We start from the raw sequence: 22,281 nt of genomic DNA, 5'->3' as shown, positions 1-22,281 counted from the left end.
ATTAAGAAATACGTGTAACCTACGTTATGAAATATCGTTTTTGTTTTTATAAATACGCGAGTAAAATTAATTAATATACTAATACTATAAAATTATTAATGTACGACTATTATAAGATAACAAAGGAATCGATTTATTATAAAACCGGTTACAGTTGTATAAGACTTCGAAAGAAGTTTCTTGCCCTACATGAAAACAAATTTTTAAATATATTAGGAATATAAGTAAAATTGTTACGATTTGTTTTCATGTAAAGTAAATCTAAGAAAAAATAACATTTGAAAATTGATAGCATGGAGCTCCTTTTAAGCCGTCCCTGAAACGCGTCGGCTTCACTGACCGTAGACGGGCGACTTTAGTCTCTGCAGCGTTCATTTGCAAAATGGCTGACCACAGGGAAAGGGATTCGTATTATTCGCAAACGGATTTACGATCGAAAAATGATGATCCACCGAATTCGCGATTGTTTGTAATATGCCACAAAAGTTTAGAAGAAGATGACCTCAGGAAAGCTTTTGAAAAATTTGGAAAGATCGAAGATATTTGGGTGGTTAAAGACCGGAATACAGGCGAAAATAAAGGTAATTTCTTGTGTCTAAAGACAAATCAATAATTTTTTTACTCCGTTTTTTAATTCAATTTACACGTTCTTTTGTATATATCTACGTTTATCGGTATATTCCTTTTGTGGCCCTATGCCATTCACGTATTTCTTATACATAATTTGAAATATTTATAAAGTTATTTGTATTGTTTGTATAGGCGTCACGTACATTAAGTTTTCAAAAACATCAGAGGCAGCTTTTGCTCTTGAAGAAATGAATGGAAAAATGTTGGGTTCAGTTGGGAGACCTATCAAAGTAATGATTGCTTCAAAGTAAGATGCCAACTATTAGTTTAAAGTGTTTTTTGAGCATTAATATGTATTGCATTTGTTTGTTGATGTGTGAATATATGTATTTCTTGTAGTCGAGATCAGGGCTCTGTTAGGGAAACGAACGAAGAAGAAAGATGGGTTCGTCTGTTTTGTGTATTACCTAAATCTATGACTGACAATGAACTTCAACAAGAATTTTCTAAATTTGGACCTATTGAATATGCAACTGTGGTCAAAGATAGAAACACAAATGAATCAAAAGGTTTTGGTTATGTGAAATTTAAAAAAGTATCTAGTGCTGCAAGAGCATTTGAAGAATGCGATAGGAAATATAGAGCTGTATTTGCAGAACCAAAAAAACCAAAACCTGAACATATTGATATAAAGTATAATAATGGACTATCCTCTCATTATGATAGCATTGGCGGAGGTTATAGTTCATCTAATTTTGGAAAGAGCAGTATTAGTTTAGAAATTGCTACAAATTATCCTAATTCCGAAGGATATACACATTTACAAGTTATTGCTCATCCAGCATTAAATCAAGATCAATTATGGAAACTGTTTGATATTGTACCTGGTTTGGATTATTGTCATTTGAATAATGATGTCAGATATAGAATGCCAAGAGGTCAGGCAGTTGTAGTATACTCGAATCCCAGTGCAGCAGCTTATGCAAGAGAAAAATTTCATGGTTTTGAATATCCTCCTGGTCACAGGATGATCGTTAAACCAGATTTATCAAGCGTACCTCCAAAAAATGTTATAAAACCTGGAAGTTCTACAGGTGGATTGGCTAATGCTAGAACAGATTTGGCACATTTGGCAGAAACAATTGCTCAAGCTACATCTTTAATTCAAGCTGCAGGACTAACTGCACCGAGTGAGAGTTTATTTTATCTGTGCATTGTGATAATACTTATTTTATCGTATAATTATGTTTTTACGAAATTAGGTTTAGAACATTCAATGTGTGTTAAGTTACCACCTGCCCAACCAATGGCTAGTATAGATGCGGATGTTGCTAAAAGGTGTTTCATTGTATGTGGGCCTCCTGTACCACCTATATATGCTATGAAGGATGCTTTCTGCAGATTTGGAAACCTCATAGACGTTTATATGCTGCCAGGGAAAAATTGTGGTTATGCAAAGTATGCTACTGTGGAAAGCGCGAACGAAGCAATTGAGGTATGTTTCGTAAAATTTTATTGCAAATGTTTGAACCATTTTTCAAGTTATACTTCTAATAATGAAGATTTCTAAACGGAAAATATATTTAAGAAATCAGTTAAATCGTAAAATGGTAAATTTTTATGGTAGGTTTTGCATGGACAAGAAATTTGTGGTTCTCGACTGAAAGTGCTAGAAGCAGAAGAGCGTAATGTCGGGGAAGATCGTAGAAAACGGCTACGAATGGATGAAGATGAAAATTAAATTTTTTTGTATACCTCGTAAGTACATCGCTGAGCCCATGGCAAAGAGAAAGAAAGTGAGGAGAGAAAGGGAGAAGCATTTAAATATTAACACCCTGACGTTGTAACTGACGGTTACCTTACTCGGAAAACAGGAGAAAATGTAATTTTTCTATTTGTCTTCACAGACTGACTGGTATACACAAGCTGGACGCACGCAATAAAAGAGACGAATTTTAAGACTCACTTGACCACGTCGGGCCCGCATCCAAGGAAACTACTCCAACTACCTACTTTTAACTATCGCTTACGTTCGCGATTTCAACGTTACTGAAACTTTAACGATACTTTACTTTATCCTTACATATCGTTACACATACACCTGACTTCCTGATTTTATTATTTTAAGAGGCCTGTGCGAAAAGTGATCTTAAAGATTCAATTTAAGAATATATAGAACACACAAAACTAGTTAAATTTGAAACTTCTTCCTTTAGCATAAGGAAGTTATACGACGCAATATACTTGAGGCGTTCACTGTTGTTATATTAATATACTACAGGTATTAGGCAGAGGTAAGAGGATTTCTATATATCTATACTTTTATATCAAAATCATATTCAGATGAAAGTTTTTCCCGCTAAATTCCTGAAAAAGATATATTCTCTATAGAATGAGAGAAATGAGAAGATTTAAGGAAGAAACGGAAGATGAAATTATTTCCCAAAAACTTATGTTCTCATTTGCGAAAGAAACATTAGTAATTATAATTAATTACAACATTATTTTTAACTATTCGCGCAGGCTTTAAAACACAACCTGTGCTTTAGAGTTAGTAAAACCAACTTTCGTTTATAATTTATATTTAATAGTTCTGTACTATTCTTTTATTAGCTATACTAAACATGGAAGAAAACGTAAAGTAATTTATTTCTTGTATATATCTCAAGGAATATTTTCGCGATAGTGAATCGTGATAACAATAAATCTCATAGAGTTTATTCCAAAACAAGATATATTCTCCAAAGCATTTTTATTTCTCGATGCTTTGTGGACCCAATTAAAAATTATTAACATAGACTAATATTTTCATGAAAATATGAATAACGCGGACTGTTTTTTAAAAAAAATGTCTATGTACGTTGAAATTACGTATATATTAGTTTTAAAATTGAAGTTCAGAAGTTTATTCTCTATATTTTATCACGGGATACATGCAATAATTTTTTTGATCGTACAAGATGATTGTAAATCATGCTGGATATAATATTGTATTATATCCTTTTATAGACGTAAAATTAGTCCATAAGAAATTGATGACTATAAGTCTTAGCAGGAGAAGTAAATTACCAAATATTCAAACTAGATGCGAGTACATCTTGTTTTGGAAATACTTCGCTTCGTATATGTTCACGTGTATAGATATATTTGCATTAAAATATATCAGCATGTTATTTTCTACAAATAGGTCGAATGTGATCCAGATACGTTTTCATAGGCAATTAATATTACGTCCATAATCACAACTTCGTGTCAAACACCAATGATTGACGCACAACATAAACGTTTTATGATGGACACTTTTGTACGTGTGTTAGACTGTTTTACTTAATGACCATACGCAATGATGTTTTAGGAGACTGTAACTGACTTGTTTGATGATATTAAATACACATTAAGTATTCAAAACCTCACACTGACTTTCACTTATTTTTTTTTTTTTTACACTGAACAGAGTGTCCTGCTTCGTACATATATTACTCACTAACCTGACATGCATTTTCTTTTCACTTGCAGGATACCTGAAGGATTCAAAGATGTGTACCTGATGACTGTGATATAGCAGAGTAAGATATTTCTGATATTATGTATATCAGACGTATAAGATACGAATAATAAATTATAATTTTATATTGTTTCTCTTTTTTATTACTAGACTAAACATGTTACATTAATTAGGAAACAGTTGTATTTGTACATGATTTTTTTAATAGCGTGCTTCCAAAGTACACGATATTTATAATTTATTAATTTTTGAAGATTTCTTTTATATTTTCATAAAATGTGTACAATAAATCTATCTTTATATAAAAGCCATACATTATGTTACAATCCTTTCTGGTTTTTACATGCCGTTTATAGGCGTTAAACAATTTCGAGGATGTACCGAACAAGTTACTAGCCAATAGGTGTCACAACTGTGCGTAAAGTAGAATTTTCGCGCCAGTAAATTTTTGCACTGGAATACCAACGCGAAGTTGTGGGGAGGAGACTATTTTAATCGCGTTCATCGTTCGAGAGGTATTAAGTGGGGCACGTTTTGCATCGATATAGGTTAACAGAGAAATAGAGGGGGTAGCACTCACGTGTTACCAAACGTGCTGTGTGATGCGGAACAGTCGCTACGCGCGAAAGATATACGATGTTCGGTGCGGTTTCAGTCCTCATAGATATCGTCGACTGGAGCGCAGCATAGTGTGTTTATATTTGTTGTGAATCAAGGAATAAAGTGAGAACGTCTGTTTTTTTCGACAATATTGTTTTAGTATATTCAATCAGGTGGTGTTATCACTTTGAATTTCGAATTATTGTCAACGGTGAATACGAGACATTTTAAACTCCGTTCTTCGTGGTATTGTGGACCGTCTACCGCCACGATTTTCCCAATCGGTTTTAATCACTCCAATTAACACCATAAGCTATAGAAATGTCGCGTGAACATCGAGTTCATTTAATTTAGCAGCAGTGCTTGTGACCTAACGGATATCGTTTCAAAGAAACACTACTCCGGGAAGTGAACAATGGAAGAGGTATCCACCGAAAATGCCAAGGTGTCGGATTCCGGATATTCCAATACCTGCAGCAATTGTCAGTCGCAACGAAGGTGCGTATCGAGCTTACTTATCTTGTTTATTATCAACAATCGTCGAACCCTCTTCCGAATACGGACATATCAATTTGAAATTACCGCCTTCGATTTCGAATTGGGATATTCGCGCAACATTGATCCCGATCGATAGATTCGTGTCACTCGCTGACACGATATTTTGTGCAAACGACTACCGGTGAATGTGAAGAGGTATGTTTTTTTCTTTTTTTTATTTTTTCAACGAAATTCTACTTTGGTAATTCACCTTTATCGGGCGCTGTTTCCACAGGAATCGAGATATTTCGAACTAGTCACCGTTTCACGTTTCCGATTTTAGACAAATACTAAAAATCAAATTATATCGAATTTTAAAAATCCATCTTCATTGAGTTAAGATACGACGATTGGAGAAACCAGGACGATAGAAGCAAGCTGAGAGCATTTATCGCGAATCTGTCGTTCTTCGAGATCCATATTCGTATCTGCGTTGTAATTGTAACGATCGTTTTGTTCGCACAAAAAGAAAACAAATACAAAGTATAAGACTCGAAAATAAATATTCACCATGGTCAACGTCGTATGCAACAACCGAAATTTTTAAACGGTCCCGTAGATCCCACTTGGATGCTTCGTTGACACGTTTTCGTTCGATTACGCGCATCCCGGGTTATCTACAATACGAACGTTTAACGAGCGTTATGTTAGATCACACACAGCGATTGCTTTTGCAGAGTAGGTGGAGCCGAGAAATTGATCGCGAATGCTAATTATGTTGCTATTTTTAACACCGCGTGGAGCAAATACGGAACGATCTCGCGGCTCGATCGAGATGCAAATTTCTGCCTAGATTTTCACCCGATAAATAATTCTATTTTTAACTCTCGTTCCATTATTGCAACTTGATCGAATCACTCGCGTACGTGTTTATCTCTATTCCCCATCGCGTTTCTGCTTAATGTTTACCACGCGTAATGGACGCGCGAAATTAATCGAGCAACTCTCGATCGAACGTTTACGAAATCCGTGATCATCGACGGTTGGTAAAGATCGTTTCGTACGATGGAAAAACGCGTCGCGACGTATCGATATGCCACAAGTTTTCCGACTTTTCATCGCGACCCGAAACCTTACGAAAGGTTTCGCCAAGTTTCGTAACTGTTTCGTATCTATTTGATTTGAAAAACCTCCGATTGTATTTTATACATATATATATATATATATATATACATACTTATTGTCGCGTGTACAATTTCTTTTTATACATTATTTTTTCTACACCAATGTGGTTCTCGTCGGGCAAAAATTGGTTACTTTGTTACCGATTTGATAAATTTCCGACGAAGAGAAGAAACCGGTCGATCGAGGTGTCGAAGCAATCTCATTTTCTGGACGATTGCTCTACCAATTGAGCGATCTAGATCGCACGTTATTTCTCGCCCCAACATTCGAAGATGGTTCTCAACCAGGCCGGTTTGATACTTTTATCAAACGTATTTTACGGTAAAAGAAATATACGTAACCGTTGCGCGTGTACCTGTTGGAACGAAATATTAACTATTTGTAATCGATGGGCGACTCTTAATCGCCATTTTGATTTAATATCATTTTTCTAGAGATCGACGTATCGTGTCCGGATAATACGTAAGAATTTCTCGCGTATTATAAATCAGTACGTGGGTATTTCTTAAGCGTTGTCTTGAGATGTATTGGGTTGTTCAGGAAGTCATTTCGTTTTTTTTTTTGGTGAAAATGAAACACGATTTTTTTAGAGCGCGTAAACATTTTATTAAATTATGCATTCTCCGTTTTGGAAAACGAAATTACTTTCGGAAGAATCCAATAATACGTTGATTTAGAAACACGCCAGGTATCGAAATAAACGAGAGACGTTCTAAAGTAACTGTACGATTTATTTTTACTTTTGGTACGAAGTGTTTGGTCAAGGTGTACCAGGTTCTGATAAAGAAACTTCGAGCTCAAAGGTTTAAGGTGTTACGTCACCTCAGCAATGGGAAAAATTGAAAATCTTTTTGCACGAAACGATGGTTTCAATCCTTGAAAGTAATATAAATAAGATCGCAACCGTGGAGTCTTATTGTCGAAAGAATCGCGACATTTACAAATGAGAACCGTATTTGGTTCGATAATCATGAACGGGGATGTATCTACAAGTAATATATACGATCTACAATACAAGGGAAAATGTTTTGTGTTCTACAATAAACATTAACAGAGGAAACATTTCCGATTAGATGAAGAAGAATGGGGATCCATTTTGAGCATCTTCGTAAAACATCTATTGTTCCTCCTATCTATAATTATGATATCGTAAAGTCCTGTCCTATTGTCTTTAATAATATCGTGCCATATGAAAGGGACTAATTATAATTTGTGTTATTCACCATTGTTATGTATCAATGCTTCGTTGTTCCAGGTCGACATTCGTTCCTCCCTTCCCTATACGAATTATTGTTTCCAACCATTTTGTTTTTAAGATATTACGGAATACGGATGGTCTCTCCAATCTCTCTTACAATTTTGTAAACGAAATAATTTAAACCGGTTGTCCTTTTTTGTTCGAAAAGGGTCGTTCGCTGATGGTGGAAAAATTCGACGTTTGTAATTAAACAATTCTTCTTCGGTAACAGTTAACCCGTAGAAAGTACGCGTAATTTGCAAATGTTTTATCGTTAATCCTTAAAGTACGTTTCATTTTTCAAATTCCTCCTCGAAAATAGTTCATCTGTAAAAACTGCGTATAACTTTCAAATTCCTCCACGAAATTGGTTAACTCGTGGAAAGTACGTGTAATTTACAAATTTTCCATCGATAATGATTAATCCGTAAAAAGTACGTTTAACTTGCAAATTCTTCCAATAGTTAATCCGTAAAAAGTATTCCGAAAACAATCGTCGTCCAACAGGTGGATCGAATCGTTCTCGAATTCGGTGCAAGGGATGCGAAGAAAACGAAATTTATATATTTTCGCATAATTTACAAATGTTTCATCGATGGTAGTAGTTAATCCGTAAAAAGTACGTTTCACTTGCAAATTCTTCCAATAGTCAATCCGTAAAAAGTATTCCGAAAACAATCGTCGTCCAACAGGTGGATCGAATCGTTCTCGAATTCGGTGCAAGGGATGCGAAGAAAACGAAATTTATATATTTTCGCATAATTTACAAATGTTTCATCGATGGTAGTAGTTAATCCGTAAAAAGTACGTTTCACTTGCAAATTCTTCCAATAGTTAATCCGTAAAAAGTATTCCGAAAACAATCGTCGTCCAACAGGTGGATCGAATCGTTCTCGAATTCGGTGCAGGGATGCGCTCGCTCGGTGCATGGATGCGCTCGCGGATGCAGCGCACTGCATTTCGGGACGCGCGTCGTCCCGTTGATTCGTAAGGTGAAGCAATCCGAAACTCTGCGAGGCGTTGGGATACTCAGCCGCACGGCTCTTCGGCGCACAGTAGCTCAGGATGCTTGGCATTGACACGCTTTGTTAATGGTACAGGTGAGAGGTAGACGGAAAGCGCGGCGAACGAGAAAGATGGAAACTCGAACACTACGGTTAAGGCTAACTAGTTTCTCGACGAAGCATGCCGGTTGCATTTCCACGTTCGCATTTAATACACCCGTACCGCGAGCGGGTTGCGAAATCCGGTGAAAACAGGTCGAACGAATACGAGACGTATGCGAGATTACCGATTACCGCATTATCGAAAGTGGTTGATTTAAATGCTTCCCGTAGCTCGATCGTGTGACATTTCTAGCAACGGAGAACTGGAAATAGAAAATGGAAATCGAGAAGGTTCGCGGCGAAGTTTCTGATTCGAAACGAGAATCTATAACGGACCGTTCGATTTCGGGGTCGATCGTTGTTTATCGAAAAAGCGGAAAAATTCAATATCGCGTCGCCGAATTTCGTTTCTTTCTCTCTCTTTCGAAGAAAAAGAAAAAACGTGCACCGTTGCGTTACGCTCGAAAAGAAGGTACGCTCGCGTAGAAAATACAATTAAACGATACTTAATCCGAACAATGCGCGCAAATGGTGTTCGGTTCCTATAACGCGCGACAGTTACGAATCTGTTTCGGACGTCCGTCGCGTTTTTGTATGCATTTTTCATCGTCATCAACGACAGATATAACGTCTCGCACGTTTCCGAAACATGTAACCATTTTCCTATTTGCAACGTGCATCCACCTGCAACGTGCTTATACGCGGCACTGCATCGTGATGCACGGACACGCAAGCACGTCTTTCCATGGTTTGCGTCAATAATGATAATTCTTGGCTCCATTGAATCGTTCGTTTGCCCGTGTACAATTTTTCGTACTCGATATTGACCACCGGTTGTGCGTAACCTGGGTTAACAATTGAACGTGATGTATATAGAGTTCAAAGTTTCGTGTACGTGTATTCGTCACGTGTATGGCTCAAGTAACCGCGCGAGCAGGTGACGAATAGAACACCGATACTCGTATGTTTGCAATCGGTGGGTCGTAACGGACCCGACACAACGACGGATATTTTAACGAAGGATACTCGTGGACGCGTGCTGGAAAATTCGGTGAAGTTTCTGTTCGAATTTATCGTTCGAAAGACACGTGGCAGGCTCGAACCACTTGGAACACGGTTTTCGTGCAGCACCGTGGAAAATTGTTACGGACCTTCCGCAACACGGTTTGATAAATTCGCGGAACGAACGATACACGTTGTAGGAGGGTCGAGTGTATTTCGAGGCACGGTCCCTTCTTTAACATTTCGAGCACAATGGGGGATAGGCGGCAGATAATAGCATTTCTCAGTAATTACAGCGGACATCGTGGGCGACCCAGCTGGATTTTACTCGAACAATCGATGCATGTTGATAATTATAGACGCACGGATTCTGAATTCTCACGTGTTGTTTTTCAAACAAAATAGCGTACGGCGCGAGTGCTCGGTAAAGAGTAAAACGTGATGTTCCGTTGAAACAAAAAGTCCAGACATTGCGTCACATGCTCGTCGAACGCGTTTCATTACTTTCCACATTTTAACTGCGTAATACGACGAAGCCCGTTTCGCGCGTAAAATATAGTACATAGCCCGGTAGTCGTTTCGAACGTGATATTCGATCTGTTACACAAACGGAAACCCTGACTCGAGCTTCTTAATACCGGGATAAAGCGACAACGTGCGAAATTTAACAAAACCAGAAACAGACTCTATATAGATCCAAATGGTACTTTTATCGCGGTGGTTGTAAATTAAACAATTTTCAAGCGCAACGTTACACATCCAAATACTTTGACATCCTCATCGTTGCAAATTTTCGAGCAACGATCGTTCGAACATCGACTCTATATAGATCCAAATGGTACTTTTATCGCGTTGTTTGTAAATTAAAAAATTTTCAAGCGCAACGTTACACATTCTCTTGGTTGAAAATTTTCGAGCAGCGATCTTTCGATCATCGACTCTATATAGATCCAAATGGTACTTTTATCGCGTTGTTTGTAAATTAAAAAATTTTCAAACGCAACGTTACACATTCTCTTGGTTGAAAATTTTCGAGCAGCGATCTTTCGATCATCGATACCGTATTCACCGCGAAACGTCGAGGATCGAATCGTCTCGCTAAGCGGAGAAGAAAAATATCTGGAGCACCCCGAGGACACGAGCGAGGAAACGTCGCGGTTTATCCGCGTAACGTATACGAATTTTCCATAACGTATACTTCCGTCAATTTTATACTACGCTAATACGTAGCGTAGTTTCCTTGGCACCATTCAATGTGGAGCCCTGAACGGAATCGATAGCCGGACCACGGTCCCGTTCGACGGTTCTAGTCACGGGGCCACGAGCGTGAAGCAGACCTTATGCAATAATTTTTCCTACTAAACGAGGTGCAACAAATGTAGGAGCCCCGTGCCTGTTCCCTGGCGAATAATGAGGCCAGTGAAAGGCCAGAAAGAACCCGACGTAAGGGCCGATCGCGGTGGTCACGTTTGCCGAACATGTGATCCTACCTTTTTTTCCCCCGCTCCGTTCCATGACTGGTTTCGCAGATTTTGTGTCAGCAAATCGCGTGACTTTTTCGACGGTGGCGGTTTAATCGGCCAATGGGCCGAGGCCGTTTGAGAAATGTGGTTTTGCAATTACGTACGTTTAACGCTACGTAATCGGCAACGTAGTCGGGGGAAGCGAACAGAACCGTAGGATAACGTTACCGGGGACGTTTCATGCGAATTGGATCGAGAATTGCACACCATTTTGCACACAACGACCAAGAATCGTAGCACGGTCTCATGGCAAGTCCGAGGGCAGGCGCGTTCTACGTGCCAGGACCGAGTGAAGACATTAAACGAGATCAGGAAACACTTTTAAAAGGAAACTTGGCACCCGGATAGAACGTTGGAAGGTACCTGTTAGAACCGTTTAGTTTTTCATTGATCGACGTTTCGTGTCCAAGCAGGGATAAAATACTTGGTTGTTCAAATGTTTGCAAAATTAACGAAGATGGAAGAATATGATAAAAATCTGGGGTTTCCTGTAATCAGACGAGATTGGAGAACACTTTTAAAAGGAAATTTGACACTTGGATAGAGATTTGGAGGGTATCTATCAGAACTGTATAGTTTTTCATTGATCGATGTTCAAGGGGGGATAAAATACTTGGTTGTTCAAATGTTTGCAAAATTAACGAAGATGGAAGAATATTATAAAAATCTGGGGTTTCCTGTAATCAGACGAGATTGGAAAACACTTTTAAAAGGAAATTTTACACTTGGATAGAGATTTGGAGGGTATCTATCAGAACCGTATAATTTTTCATTGACCGACATTCGTGTTCAAGGAGCGATAAAATACCTATTTTTTAAACATTTCAAAAATTGACAAAGATTGGAAGGAAATATTGCGAGGAAAGTTTATTTTCTACGACCATGCCGATATTTTTGTCCAGAGTCGGAAAACGAACTTTCTTCTTATCCAACATTTTTTTTATCAAATTTAAACGAGTACTTTATCCACGATTTTAAGGAGTCTAGAATTCACCTCTCGATATATACGAGAATATTTGCTTTCTTTTTTAAATTTGACAAAATTGATCCTCGATTGGTTAATGTTCCCCAATTAGTGTAGCGGAACAACGTTCACCTAGCGCGATCACGAATTACGTAACGCTAGAAGATGACCATCGACGAATCTGTCGGAGACACCGATTCCAAAACTTTGAAAATTCTGTGTCAGAACCTTGGAAGGCACGGAACATACATAACTTTATCCAGACCCCGTGCTTCGTCGGAGGATTATACCTGGTTGGCTCCACCGTAGAATTGATTTTATTGCTAAACGCGAATCGTATCACGTGGATGCCAAACGCATTCGACGAGAAGCGTAAATCCTTAGTGGCGAAATAATTCGCCAGGCTTTGAAAGTGACATCTTCGAACGGATCGCTACCAGTAACAAAATATTAATACGAAGATACAATTCTTGAGAACGTGATGCATACATTATCTCCCAAAAGTTTCCAGACCCTCCACCGAAACGTTATCGATCTTTAAAATGCTGTAACAACCCTTCACGCCTTAAAAAGTGAAGATGGTTTCCTAAAAAAAAAATTGAGAAATTTCGGACCGCTCTCGAATGTTTAAAAAATTGTTCACGCAGCTATGATTACCGCAAATTTGAAGATCGAAGCTTCCCATTTACATCGACCCCCTACAAGATAGTATACGATTTTATTTTCATCATGTTATTCTACTTCGAATGAAAAGCGATACAAATTTTGTTACAGTTCTGGTAAATCACTATTACTATTATATTTTAGACGTTTAATTAACATTTATGCGTTGTTATTACACGTTTCACGAGTGTAACAGTTACACTCACGAGTGAGATAGTTACTCCATCGACACCAAAGTGTACTCTGATACCAATGAAACGCTTTTTGTTCAAAATAGAAGAATAACAATGTGAAAAAAAATTGTATATCAACTTTTAGGGGATCGTTGTACAGGGGAGATTTCGATCTTCAAATTCGCGGTAATCTTAGATGCGTAAAAAATTGTTTAAACGATTGGTAGCGAGAGAACTTCAACTTAGAGACACGAAAGTAGATATTTGAAAGATTATCGTATGATTTTTTTTTACGTTAGTTGAAATATTGATAGCGTTAGGTCAACGTTGTATTGTCCGGAAACCTTTGAGCGGTAATGTATGTACGCGTATCTAAAAATATACAAATGTATAATAAAAGCTCATCGAGTGCAGATACGTTCAGTAGCAACGAACAGTCAAGGCCAGACCGACTGGATAAACATCTACAGTAGTTTGATCAATTGATGGTCGGACCTTATGGGTGCTCGGTGTACGCTTAGTTCAAACAATCTATTCGTTTAATCCTATTACGTAGAATGAAATTGAACTAGCGCGTTTTATAATTCGAAACATCCCTGATAGAATTAGCCAGATGTTACAGAATAGTTTGAAGCGCGTGTGAGCATTCGACGAAGAATGTTCTCGGTTCGAATATTCAAACCAATATCCTCGAATATCGAAATTGAACCGAGATTTCCCAGTTCCAATATCTAAACTAAATCGAGATTTCGTAGCTCGAATATCCAAATCGAGCCGAGATCTCAATTCGAATGTTTCGAGCCAATTGGAAGAATCCAGTTACTCGAGTCAATTAAAAGAAACTCGCTACTCGAACTCCAATTGGAACATTGAAACGCTTGTACTAATCGCAAATGTCGCACTGCTAAGATACGATTTACACGCCACGGGAATGAATACTTTGGGTACGTTTTAAAATTAGAATTCTATTGTTTAGTGTCTCCTTTCCGAGTACCTACAAGTTGACGGTTGTGCAACGATTATCGCATACACAACGATTAGAATCCGCGAAACTTGTGACTGAAGTCTCGTACGTGAAAATCGAACTGTTTCACGACAATAAGGGAAACTTCTGATCAGAAAGCGTTTCCAAAGCAGTCGTTCACGCGTTAAGTGTGCCGCTACCTTAAACGTCGCTATTGGATAATTTATCTTACGTTCCACGATAAAAAAAAAAAAACCAGCATCACCGAGTTTAACCGTGAGTCGTCACGATGTTTGACTAATGGTCACTGTTTATCGTATGTTTCAGCAGCGGCAGCTCGATTTCGAGAAATAGCAACCGCTCCGCGAGCAGCGGTTATTGCGGTAGGCGTCCTTCGACATTTGGATCCAGGTAGTGTACCCGTTCAAATTATTCTCTTATAAAAGAAAAGAAGAAACGCAATTGGTACCACACGAAGCGATCTTAACGACGACGACGACGACGACGTACAATCGTTCCTACACAGAACCTTTCTCTCGATTCGTTCGCATCGGAATACAAACGTGTTCTTCTTCAATATCAACAGTATTTACGGTCTCGAGGATCTCACGGACACGGTTCGAAGACCACCGTTGAATACAGTAACGCGAATAATTGACAATCTAATTACTACTTCGCTTGTGGAGAACAAGAGCGAGGAATCCGGTGGAAAGTAACATTATCTCTTTGAGCTGGACTGGCTTTACGTAAGGGGTGAATTGAGAAAATGAATCGAGACGCTTCTCCAGCGAATCGCTGGAGATATTCGATCAAAATGTCCCATTGTACCAACTAGCCATGAATCGACGTTCCCTTCCCGAGGAAAATGGATTTCTTATGGGAAGAATGCTACTTTATCGGGGTGTAAAAGGATTCTTATTGTTTTGGGTATCGTTGTTTCAAGTTCTCCGTTAGTAACAACGAAGGGATATATTTTTCTCGATATAGACTGGTATTTTTTCTTTCTCGAGGAAAACGGATTTCTTATGGAAAGAATGTTACCGATCCCTGTACGAAAGACTTATTTTTTCGATTATCATTATTCCAAGTTCTCCATTAGTAGGAACAAAGGCATATACATTCCTCCCAATGTATACGGGGTTTCTTAATGCGAGGAAAACGGATTCCTTATGGAAAGAACGCTGGTTAATGCGGGATGAAAGGATTTTTATTGTAATTTTTTCTACAAGTTCTCCTTTAATGGGTAACAAAGAATATGTTCCTCTCAATATACACTGGTATTCGTTCGGTGAGGAAAAGCGATTCCTTGGGAAAAGAACGCTAGTTAGCGCGGTACGGAAGAATTTTTATCGTAATTTTCTTTTACCAGTTCTCCATTAGTGGCAACAAAGGGATACATTCTTCTTAATATATACCGGTATTCGTTCCGCGAGGAAAACAGATTTCTTACGGTAAGAATGCTAATTAACGCGGAACGAAAGGATATTTCTCGTAATTTTTTTTCTTAGTTACAAGAAACACTGGTCGAATATCCTAAAATTATGTCACATCTTGGTGAAACGGTAAATCAAAGTAAAGAAGATTAGTAAGTGAAGTAACGTAACTTTAAAAGTAACTTTATCGAAAATTTCAAGACAAAGCCACGAATCGATAGACGCACGAAGCTACCGAAAGACGAAAACAAATCAAATGGTCCTTAACGAGTATTAACGTTCTTAATTACGCGATTCGTACGGTCACGTTCGCCGTATTGCGCACGGTGAAATCCCCATCGGACCAGGATGTTAGTTCCAGCGGACACCGATGAAAAGCTAATACAAAACAGAGCTAATATAAAATGTACCTATTCAACGCCGAACGATCTAATTACCCGCTAAACGTTTATTTGCGTCTCGTAGAGAAATGACGGTTTAATGTAAAATTAGTAATACACAGGCGGTGTGACTACAATTGTGCGTGTACACTGCACCTGACAACGAACGGTCGTACGCTAATGCGAGTGGGACGTATTCGTACGATCGAGGAGCAACGCAACGTTTCGACTCGCGTTGCAAATCCGCGTCGATGACGTGAACTATAATAGACTCGACACTTTCGATTATTTCACGGCGTACAATTAATTACGAGATCGAGTTTTAGAAACGATTGCGCAACACCGTTTCCGAATTCGCGCCACGGAACGCGTACATTTCGCGTCGTTGAAGAAATTTCTTTTTCTTTTTTTACCTTTTTTTTCGTGTTCGAGAATCGCCGATTGCTTTTTATTCACCGGTGCGCGCGTGCACGCGAGTATATGCGTGCAACGCGGTCGTTCCGTTATTATGTACCTACGGCGTTTGCGTGAAGGTGACACGACGCGACGACTCACACACGCGTCGCTACGTGGATCTTTTAGCATAGTGTCCACGCGTGCGCGTACACGTAGGTGCACGAAACGATTACAGTCAGTTACGAGAAAGCGCACACAAACGAGGGACCGGCTCCGCCGAACGCTGTAAACATTGGTGCATGTGCCGTGCCACGTGCCTCGCAATGTCGCCATTGGCGTCGGCCTACGTGGCATGCGATATCCCCACGTATCGTTGCATAATCCGGATGCCCGGTACACGGTGTAATAATAAATCGACGTACAATCCGCGAATTACAATGAGAAAGTCAGTCTATTCCTGATTTCTCGAGTAGGCGTCGTCGAATCGGTTGCGAGGGGTGAACAGGGAAGGTTCTTCGTACGTATTCAAAGGTTAACCTCCGATCGGTGGTGTTCGGGTCCGTTCGGGCCCGTTGCTTCGGAACCGACAGAGGCGTCCATTTCGTTACCGATCCCACAGGTGGACACAAATCGCAAAAAACGAAATCCATAATCCGTGAGTTGTTGTTTCTTAAAATATCAACGAAGTTACGGAGGATTTTACTGTCCATGATTTTCATCGAATTTTTCCAATCTTTATTCGCGAAAAACGATGCTACGAATTTATTTACCAAACCGTCGTTCGATCGATTTGATTTTTATCAGAGTGGTAAGTATCGAAAAGAAACTTCGCCTCGTTTCTTCGCGAGCTTATTGGCATTCTCTGCTACGGCGTGTGGGGGCGGAAAAGTGTTAACGCGAGCGTTTCGCGAAAGAAAAATACTTAAATGCAACGCTCGGCACGTAAGAAACTCAGCGATTCGTTGCACGACGCGCGTAGGTCATGGTTAACCGTGGTCACGAATCGATTTGGTACTTTTGTAATATTAATTCGAACGAATCGATTTGGTACTTTTGTAATATCAATTCGAACGAATCGATTTGGTACTTTTGGTACTTAAATTAATTCGAACGAATCGATTTGGTACTTTTGTTACTTAAATTAACTCGAACGAATCGACTTGGTACTTCTGTAATATTAATTCGAACGAATCGATTTGGTACTTCTGTAATATCAATTTTAACGAATCGATTTGGTACTTTTGTTACTTAAATTAACTCGAACGAATCGACTTGGTACTTTTGTAATATTCATTCTAACGAATCGATATATTTAGAAGCGTAAGAAATTCCGCGATTCGGTGCGCGACACGCGTAGGTCATGTTTAACCGTGGTTACGAATCGACTCGGTACTTTTGTAGTATTAATTCGAACGAATCGATATATTTAGAAGCTTCGCAAGCTATCTCCGCGAGGGTCCATTTTGGTCACAATGGAGGTAAGAAGAGATGCTTAATAATAGTGTACGGAATTAAATTAATAAAGACACGACTCTCACAGAACTAGAAATAGACAGGGAATCCTGACAATTACCAGAGGCTTTCATTTCCTCGTTCTTGCCGCAGACTGACTGAGAAGAACATTACGAAACTCCGACGGTGTCCAATACCGATCCAGTGGATGCAAAAAGTCGATCGAACTCGAAAATCGTCACGTTTTCACAATTAATCATTTGGGGAAAAAATTGTAACTCGTGTTCTTTAAAAGATTCTGGAGCTCTATTTTCGAGAACAATGTCGATTTAATAAATTGAACGTTCTACTACAATCTTTAATAATTAAATTACTAAACTTCGGATTTTCTAGACATTGCTATGATTAATTGTAATAGTAGAAATGACACGAACGAACTTCACGTTCGATAAAGAATTAAATCAATTTGGTCTATAGAGTTTCGAAGAGTTTTTAGGTGTTCATTGAAAACTGTGACCAAAGTATCGAATGCAAACGGTTATGGACACTAGAATTCTTACGGTTTGGTACTTCGATCAATTGCAGATTTCAAGGAATGGGTATAATTTGGAACAATCGTACGACCAAGGTTTGGTCGATTCGATGTAGAACGATATTAGCCTGTAATATCTTCAACGTTACGTAAATCCGTGGTATGAAAATTATTTTCGACTTGTAGCGTAAAAATGAGTTGCGTCGGGAATTTTATCGCGGTGAGATTATATGTAATGCGCGTGACGCAAGTTAGCCATTTAGGGACCTTTATCTCGATGCCGGAAATGGTCGCGTTAAAGCGATCGGTATTATGTACGAGGAAGCTGAGAGAGAGATCGTTAGAGAAAAGCACTTTCTCCCTCTTATGTAACGAATACAGTCACGATTGAACGTTCTGAAGCGTTTGTTGTGTACGACATTTTTGTCGTTTATGCTTCCCTGGAGAAAGTTATCTCACGAACTCGGTCCAGGTGAGGTCCACTCCTACACGAATCGACGTTACTACGTTTCCTGGTACGTTCGCGTCACTCGAAACGAAATCGAAGCTTTCGCGCGGCGAGTCTTTTCGCGTAATCGGCTCGTGTAACGCGTACACGTTCGTTGCATATGTTTCTCGTTCGTTGATTCGACAAAGGACGTACCCGATTATTTTCAGAACACGCGCGCATCGCATTTCGACAGATGCGCGCGAAGAACACCAACGTTATCGTGAAATATGTGAACCGATTTCCATTCGAGGTTTTCGCGAGTTATCTTCTCGAGATTTCGCACGAATTGATCGAATCTACGAGTCGAAGAACGACTCGAGTCCGAAGACGCCAGTTTCAGATATTTGAAAAAGCAGATTTTTTTCAACTCGTTAGACTCGAGAAACCGGAAACACGAGTATAGGGCACTTTCTCGTTACGAACTTTACGCGAAATTAACTAATTTCGAACTCTTGCTGTTCTCCGATTCATCGATTCGATCGAACAATCGTTTTCGTGAACCATCGAGTTAGCTAAACTCGGCTGGAATCGGCTGAACTTATTTTGCTACAAGTACGTCGATGATCAAAATTTCGTTTATAAATTACTCGCGTGTGTTGTAATATTTTCTACACGTCGAACAGAGTTTAGTTAATTACGTCGATCGCGACTGCTTTATTCGCGAAATGAAAGTCTCCCTCTACTGGAACATGACTAATTGTAAGCAAGGTCTAGAGAATAGCTACCCATACACTGACATTCTTTCCGTGAGCAAACTATGTCATCTTTCCAGTCGGTACATTCCTTTGGTATAGTCTAAGGAATTATAATAACATCGTCACCTGGTAACTTCGCGACTTTCCTTTCGATTTTCGCGTCAGTTTTCCTGCAATTATACGAAAGAAACATATCTTCTTTGACCCATCAATACACAATTTGTATTAAAAAGTTGTGATAAAAATTACTTCGGGTTGCGCTAATTTGCGCAAAAAAAAAAAGAAAATTGTGTTTCTTCGATGAAGAATTCACTTTCTTCGCGAAACGAATATTGGTGGTATATTGAGAGGAACGTAATCTTCAATTTGTGAAAAAGATTGCGATGAAAATGTTTTCGCACCGCGTTAATTAGCGTTCTTTCCATGATAAATCCTGTCCCCTACGTTACAATTACTGTTCTAAGTACACTTTTCAAACTTTACACTTGTACCTTTCGTGACTGGCTGGTCATCTACGGTTATAATTTCGGTTACGATTGTTACACATACGGATCTACAAGTTTGCCAAGTTTTGTACAAATCGGTGAGTATCGGTCCTGATATCCCTCCTCTTAGACGTCGTCCCTTGGTCGTCTCTGAAATCGCCTCGTGTGCGTATCAATTCTTCGATGTGTATCAATTCTGTTCGCTGGATAAGATTAGAAGTTTGTTTCCTATGTGTACGTGTAATGTTTATGTAAACGTAGCAATGAAGCCCTACCGCAGCCAATCAGCAAAAGAAAGGACAAGGAGCACAAGAAGAAGAAGTCGAAGGCGATTTTGGCTGTTAACACCGAAACTGATATCACCTTGAAAAGTGCCGGTACACCGCCGGAGACAGTCTCCTATAATGTCGTCGTCCCGTTGAAACCCATACTCGAAAAGAAACCAGGTTGGTTGCGATTTAGAAACGACCGTGAAGAAATACACGTTGACTCAAATGGCCATTGAAATTTCTTCGAACGTCGATGTAACTTCCTTCGAGAACGTTCAAGCACCGGGTTGCATAAGATTCGGTACATTAACCTTTAAATGCATACAGTTGCGCAATCGTTACATGTTTATTTTTCGCCCGTACGGATGTTCGTTGGGTACGAACAGCAACGTGTTTCTCACCTGGTCTCACATTTCTACGAAATGTTTTTATCGATTTCAATCTATTTCTCAGCTAGTATCGCTGAGAAAATAACATTTTCTTCTCAATTTTATTCGCAACTTTCGAAAAAACTATGCTTCGAAGGGTTGAAAGTAGGAACGAGTAACGAATTTTCACTGTCCGACCGAATATTGGCTCGTACTACTAAATTCTGTCGAGTTCGGTCTAATTCAATTGTTCGTCGCGGTTTCGACGATCATTCGAGCAGCAAAAATCTTACCATCGATTGAACACACGACTACGCTATTTTTAATTTTTTTTGTTATACAGGGTGTCTTCATCGACACCATGTACTGTGCACGGCTTGAAAGTAGTCTTATACATAGTAATGTATACTAACATACTACATACTAATATATAGTAATGTATGCTAACATACTACATACTAATATATACTAATGTATACTAACATACTACATACTAATATATACTAATGTATACTAACATACTACATACTAATATATACTAATGTATACTAACATACTACATACTAATGTATACTAATACACTACATACTAATGTATACTAACATACTACATACTAATGTATGACCACTTTGATCTACATACCATACTATATACTACATATATTTGGTATATATACGTTACAACCGAAAATTCGTGCGAAAAGAGGCGTGTCTGACCAATTAGACCCGCGTTCCTCCCGCGGGACTTCTTCTCAACCGCGCACAGTACATACCAAACGGAAACCATTACGATGACTGTACGATTACTCTCACTTTACAGTCATCGAGGTAAAATGTTATGAAAAATCACCGAGTCGTGTCGTAGTTCGTCCACGCGGAATAAACAAAGGTTGAACGGGTTAAACGAGTACATCTTTTTCCGTTCGCGATCGAAATCATCTTTAAAGTATCGTCTCGAACAGAAAAGGAATTCGATGGATCTCGAAGGTTCGTTGACTCGATTTAGAACACTTTGGATGATTCTTGTCGCACTCTCCCTCCCCTCTCTTCATTCATAAGAGGAATACCCGGCGCGCGAAAAACGAATATTTGAAGAACGAGGCAACGATTGGCGTTGTTACCCTGGCAATAAATCTCGGTTCTCTGTTCGTGTTGCAAAGCGAAACCCCGTCGAATACTCCGCTCCTAACCCAATTACGTGACGAAATATTGATCCTTTCTTAGCGGTTCTTCCGCACTACTTGCGCCACTGTCACTGCTTGCACGATACATCTGTACACGTTACGGTTCGCAATTAATCGCCGACGATGTTGAACAGGGTTGCGGATAATTATCGAACGCGTGGCGTACTTAATCGACGTTATCTAACATTTCAACACGGTAGTCTACTTGCCGCGTCTAATGTATACAGCGCGTTAAGAAAAGGTGATGCAAGAACCCGTAGGCTCGTAGCACTCGCCGAACCGAGTAAAAGAAAGAAAGGAAAAGAATGCTAAATAGACGTACGTTCGCGAATCGATTTCAGAGTGGACTGTTACGATTTCTCGTCACGGTAATTCGGTTCAATTGGTACGAAAACGAAAGATTATTAATATTCGAACGAGTACGCAAGAGACCGGTGCTTTCCTTTCGTTCGGGGCTCAATGTGAGCTCGTATCGTAGTTTCGTTCAATTTTTGCGCGTCTAGAGATAACTGAATCGATAATAAGAATCGGTAACTTCTCTAACGGTCACGGGGTTCGTTATTTTTATTTCGATATAATTAAAATTTATACGGCGGCCGGCCGTTGTAGCGTAGAATATAATTTGAAAT

General features: G+C 39.1%; 2 protein-coding genes across 19 annotated transcripts in view; both read left to right on the top strand.

Annotated features, from left to right (window-relative positions):
* The first annotated feature begins 27 nt into the window (after positions 1 to 27).
* On the top strand, positions 28 to 4,386 carry LOC143144971 (RNA-binding protein 45). 5 transcript variants are annotated; one of them, XR_012991562.1, is made up of 6 exons: positions 28 to 581; positions 763 to 877; positions 970 to 2,065; positions 2,198 to 2,328; positions 2,478 to 2,864; positions 4,087 to 4,386. XR_012991562.1 is itself a non-coding variant. In XM_076307883.1 (6 exons), the coding sequence occupies exons 1-5, from the start codon at positions 383 to 385 to the stop codon at positions 2,309 to 2,311; spliced, it is 1,446 nt and encodes a 481-aa protein (XP_076163998.1). In that variant the 5' UTR covers positions 256 to 382; the 3' UTR covers positions 2,312 to 2,328; positions 2,478 to 3,983. The 5 variants fall into 5 exon arrangements, 4 of the variants coding, with proteins under 4 accessions (XP_076163996.1, XP_076163994.1, XP_076163998.1 ...); XM_076307883.1 differs by lacking the exon at positions 4,087 to 4,386 and having other exon boundaries at positions 256 to 581; positions 970 to 1,760; positions 1,839 to 2,065; positions 2,478 to 3,983; XM_076307882.1 differs by lacking the exon at positions 4,087 to 4,386 and having other exon boundaries at positions 272 to 581; positions 970 to 1,760; positions 1,833 to 2,065; positions 2,478 to 3,983.
* A 317-nt stretch (positions 4,387 to 4,703) lies between these two features.
* Positions 4,704 to 22,281, top strand: part of Per (period circadian regulator) — a 42,802-nt gene continuing 25,224 nt past the window's right edge. For 7 of the 14 annotated variants that reach the window (XM_076307657.1, XM_076307663.1, XM_076307662.1 and 4 more), the window contains exons 1-3: positions 4,706 to 5,173; positions 14,297 to 14,380; positions 20,094 to 20,278. In XM_076307657.1, coding sequence (XP_076163772.1) covers positions 5,091 to 5,173; positions 14,297 to 14,380; positions 20,094 to 20,278 — 352 coding nt within the window. In that variant the 5' untranslated portion in view covers positions 4,706 to 5,090. Of the gene's footprint in view, positions 5,174 to 14,296; positions 14,381 to 20,093; positions 20,279 to 22,281 lie in introns of all 14 variants that reach the window. The other 7 variants (XM_076307666.1, XM_076307661.1, XM_076307665.1 and 4 more) reach the window with 3 other exon arrangements.

Source organism: Ptiloglossa arizonensis, chromosome 3 (assembly GCF_051014685.1).
Source record: "Ptiloglossa arizonensis isolate GNS036 chromosome 3, iyPtiAriz1_principal, whole genome shotgun sequence".
Taxonomy (NCBI): domain Eukaryota; kingdom Metazoa; phylum Arthropoda; class Insecta; order Hymenoptera; family Colletidae; genus Ptiloglossa; species Ptiloglossa arizonensis.
This window is presented reverse-complemented; position numbering and strand designations above follow the sequence as displayed.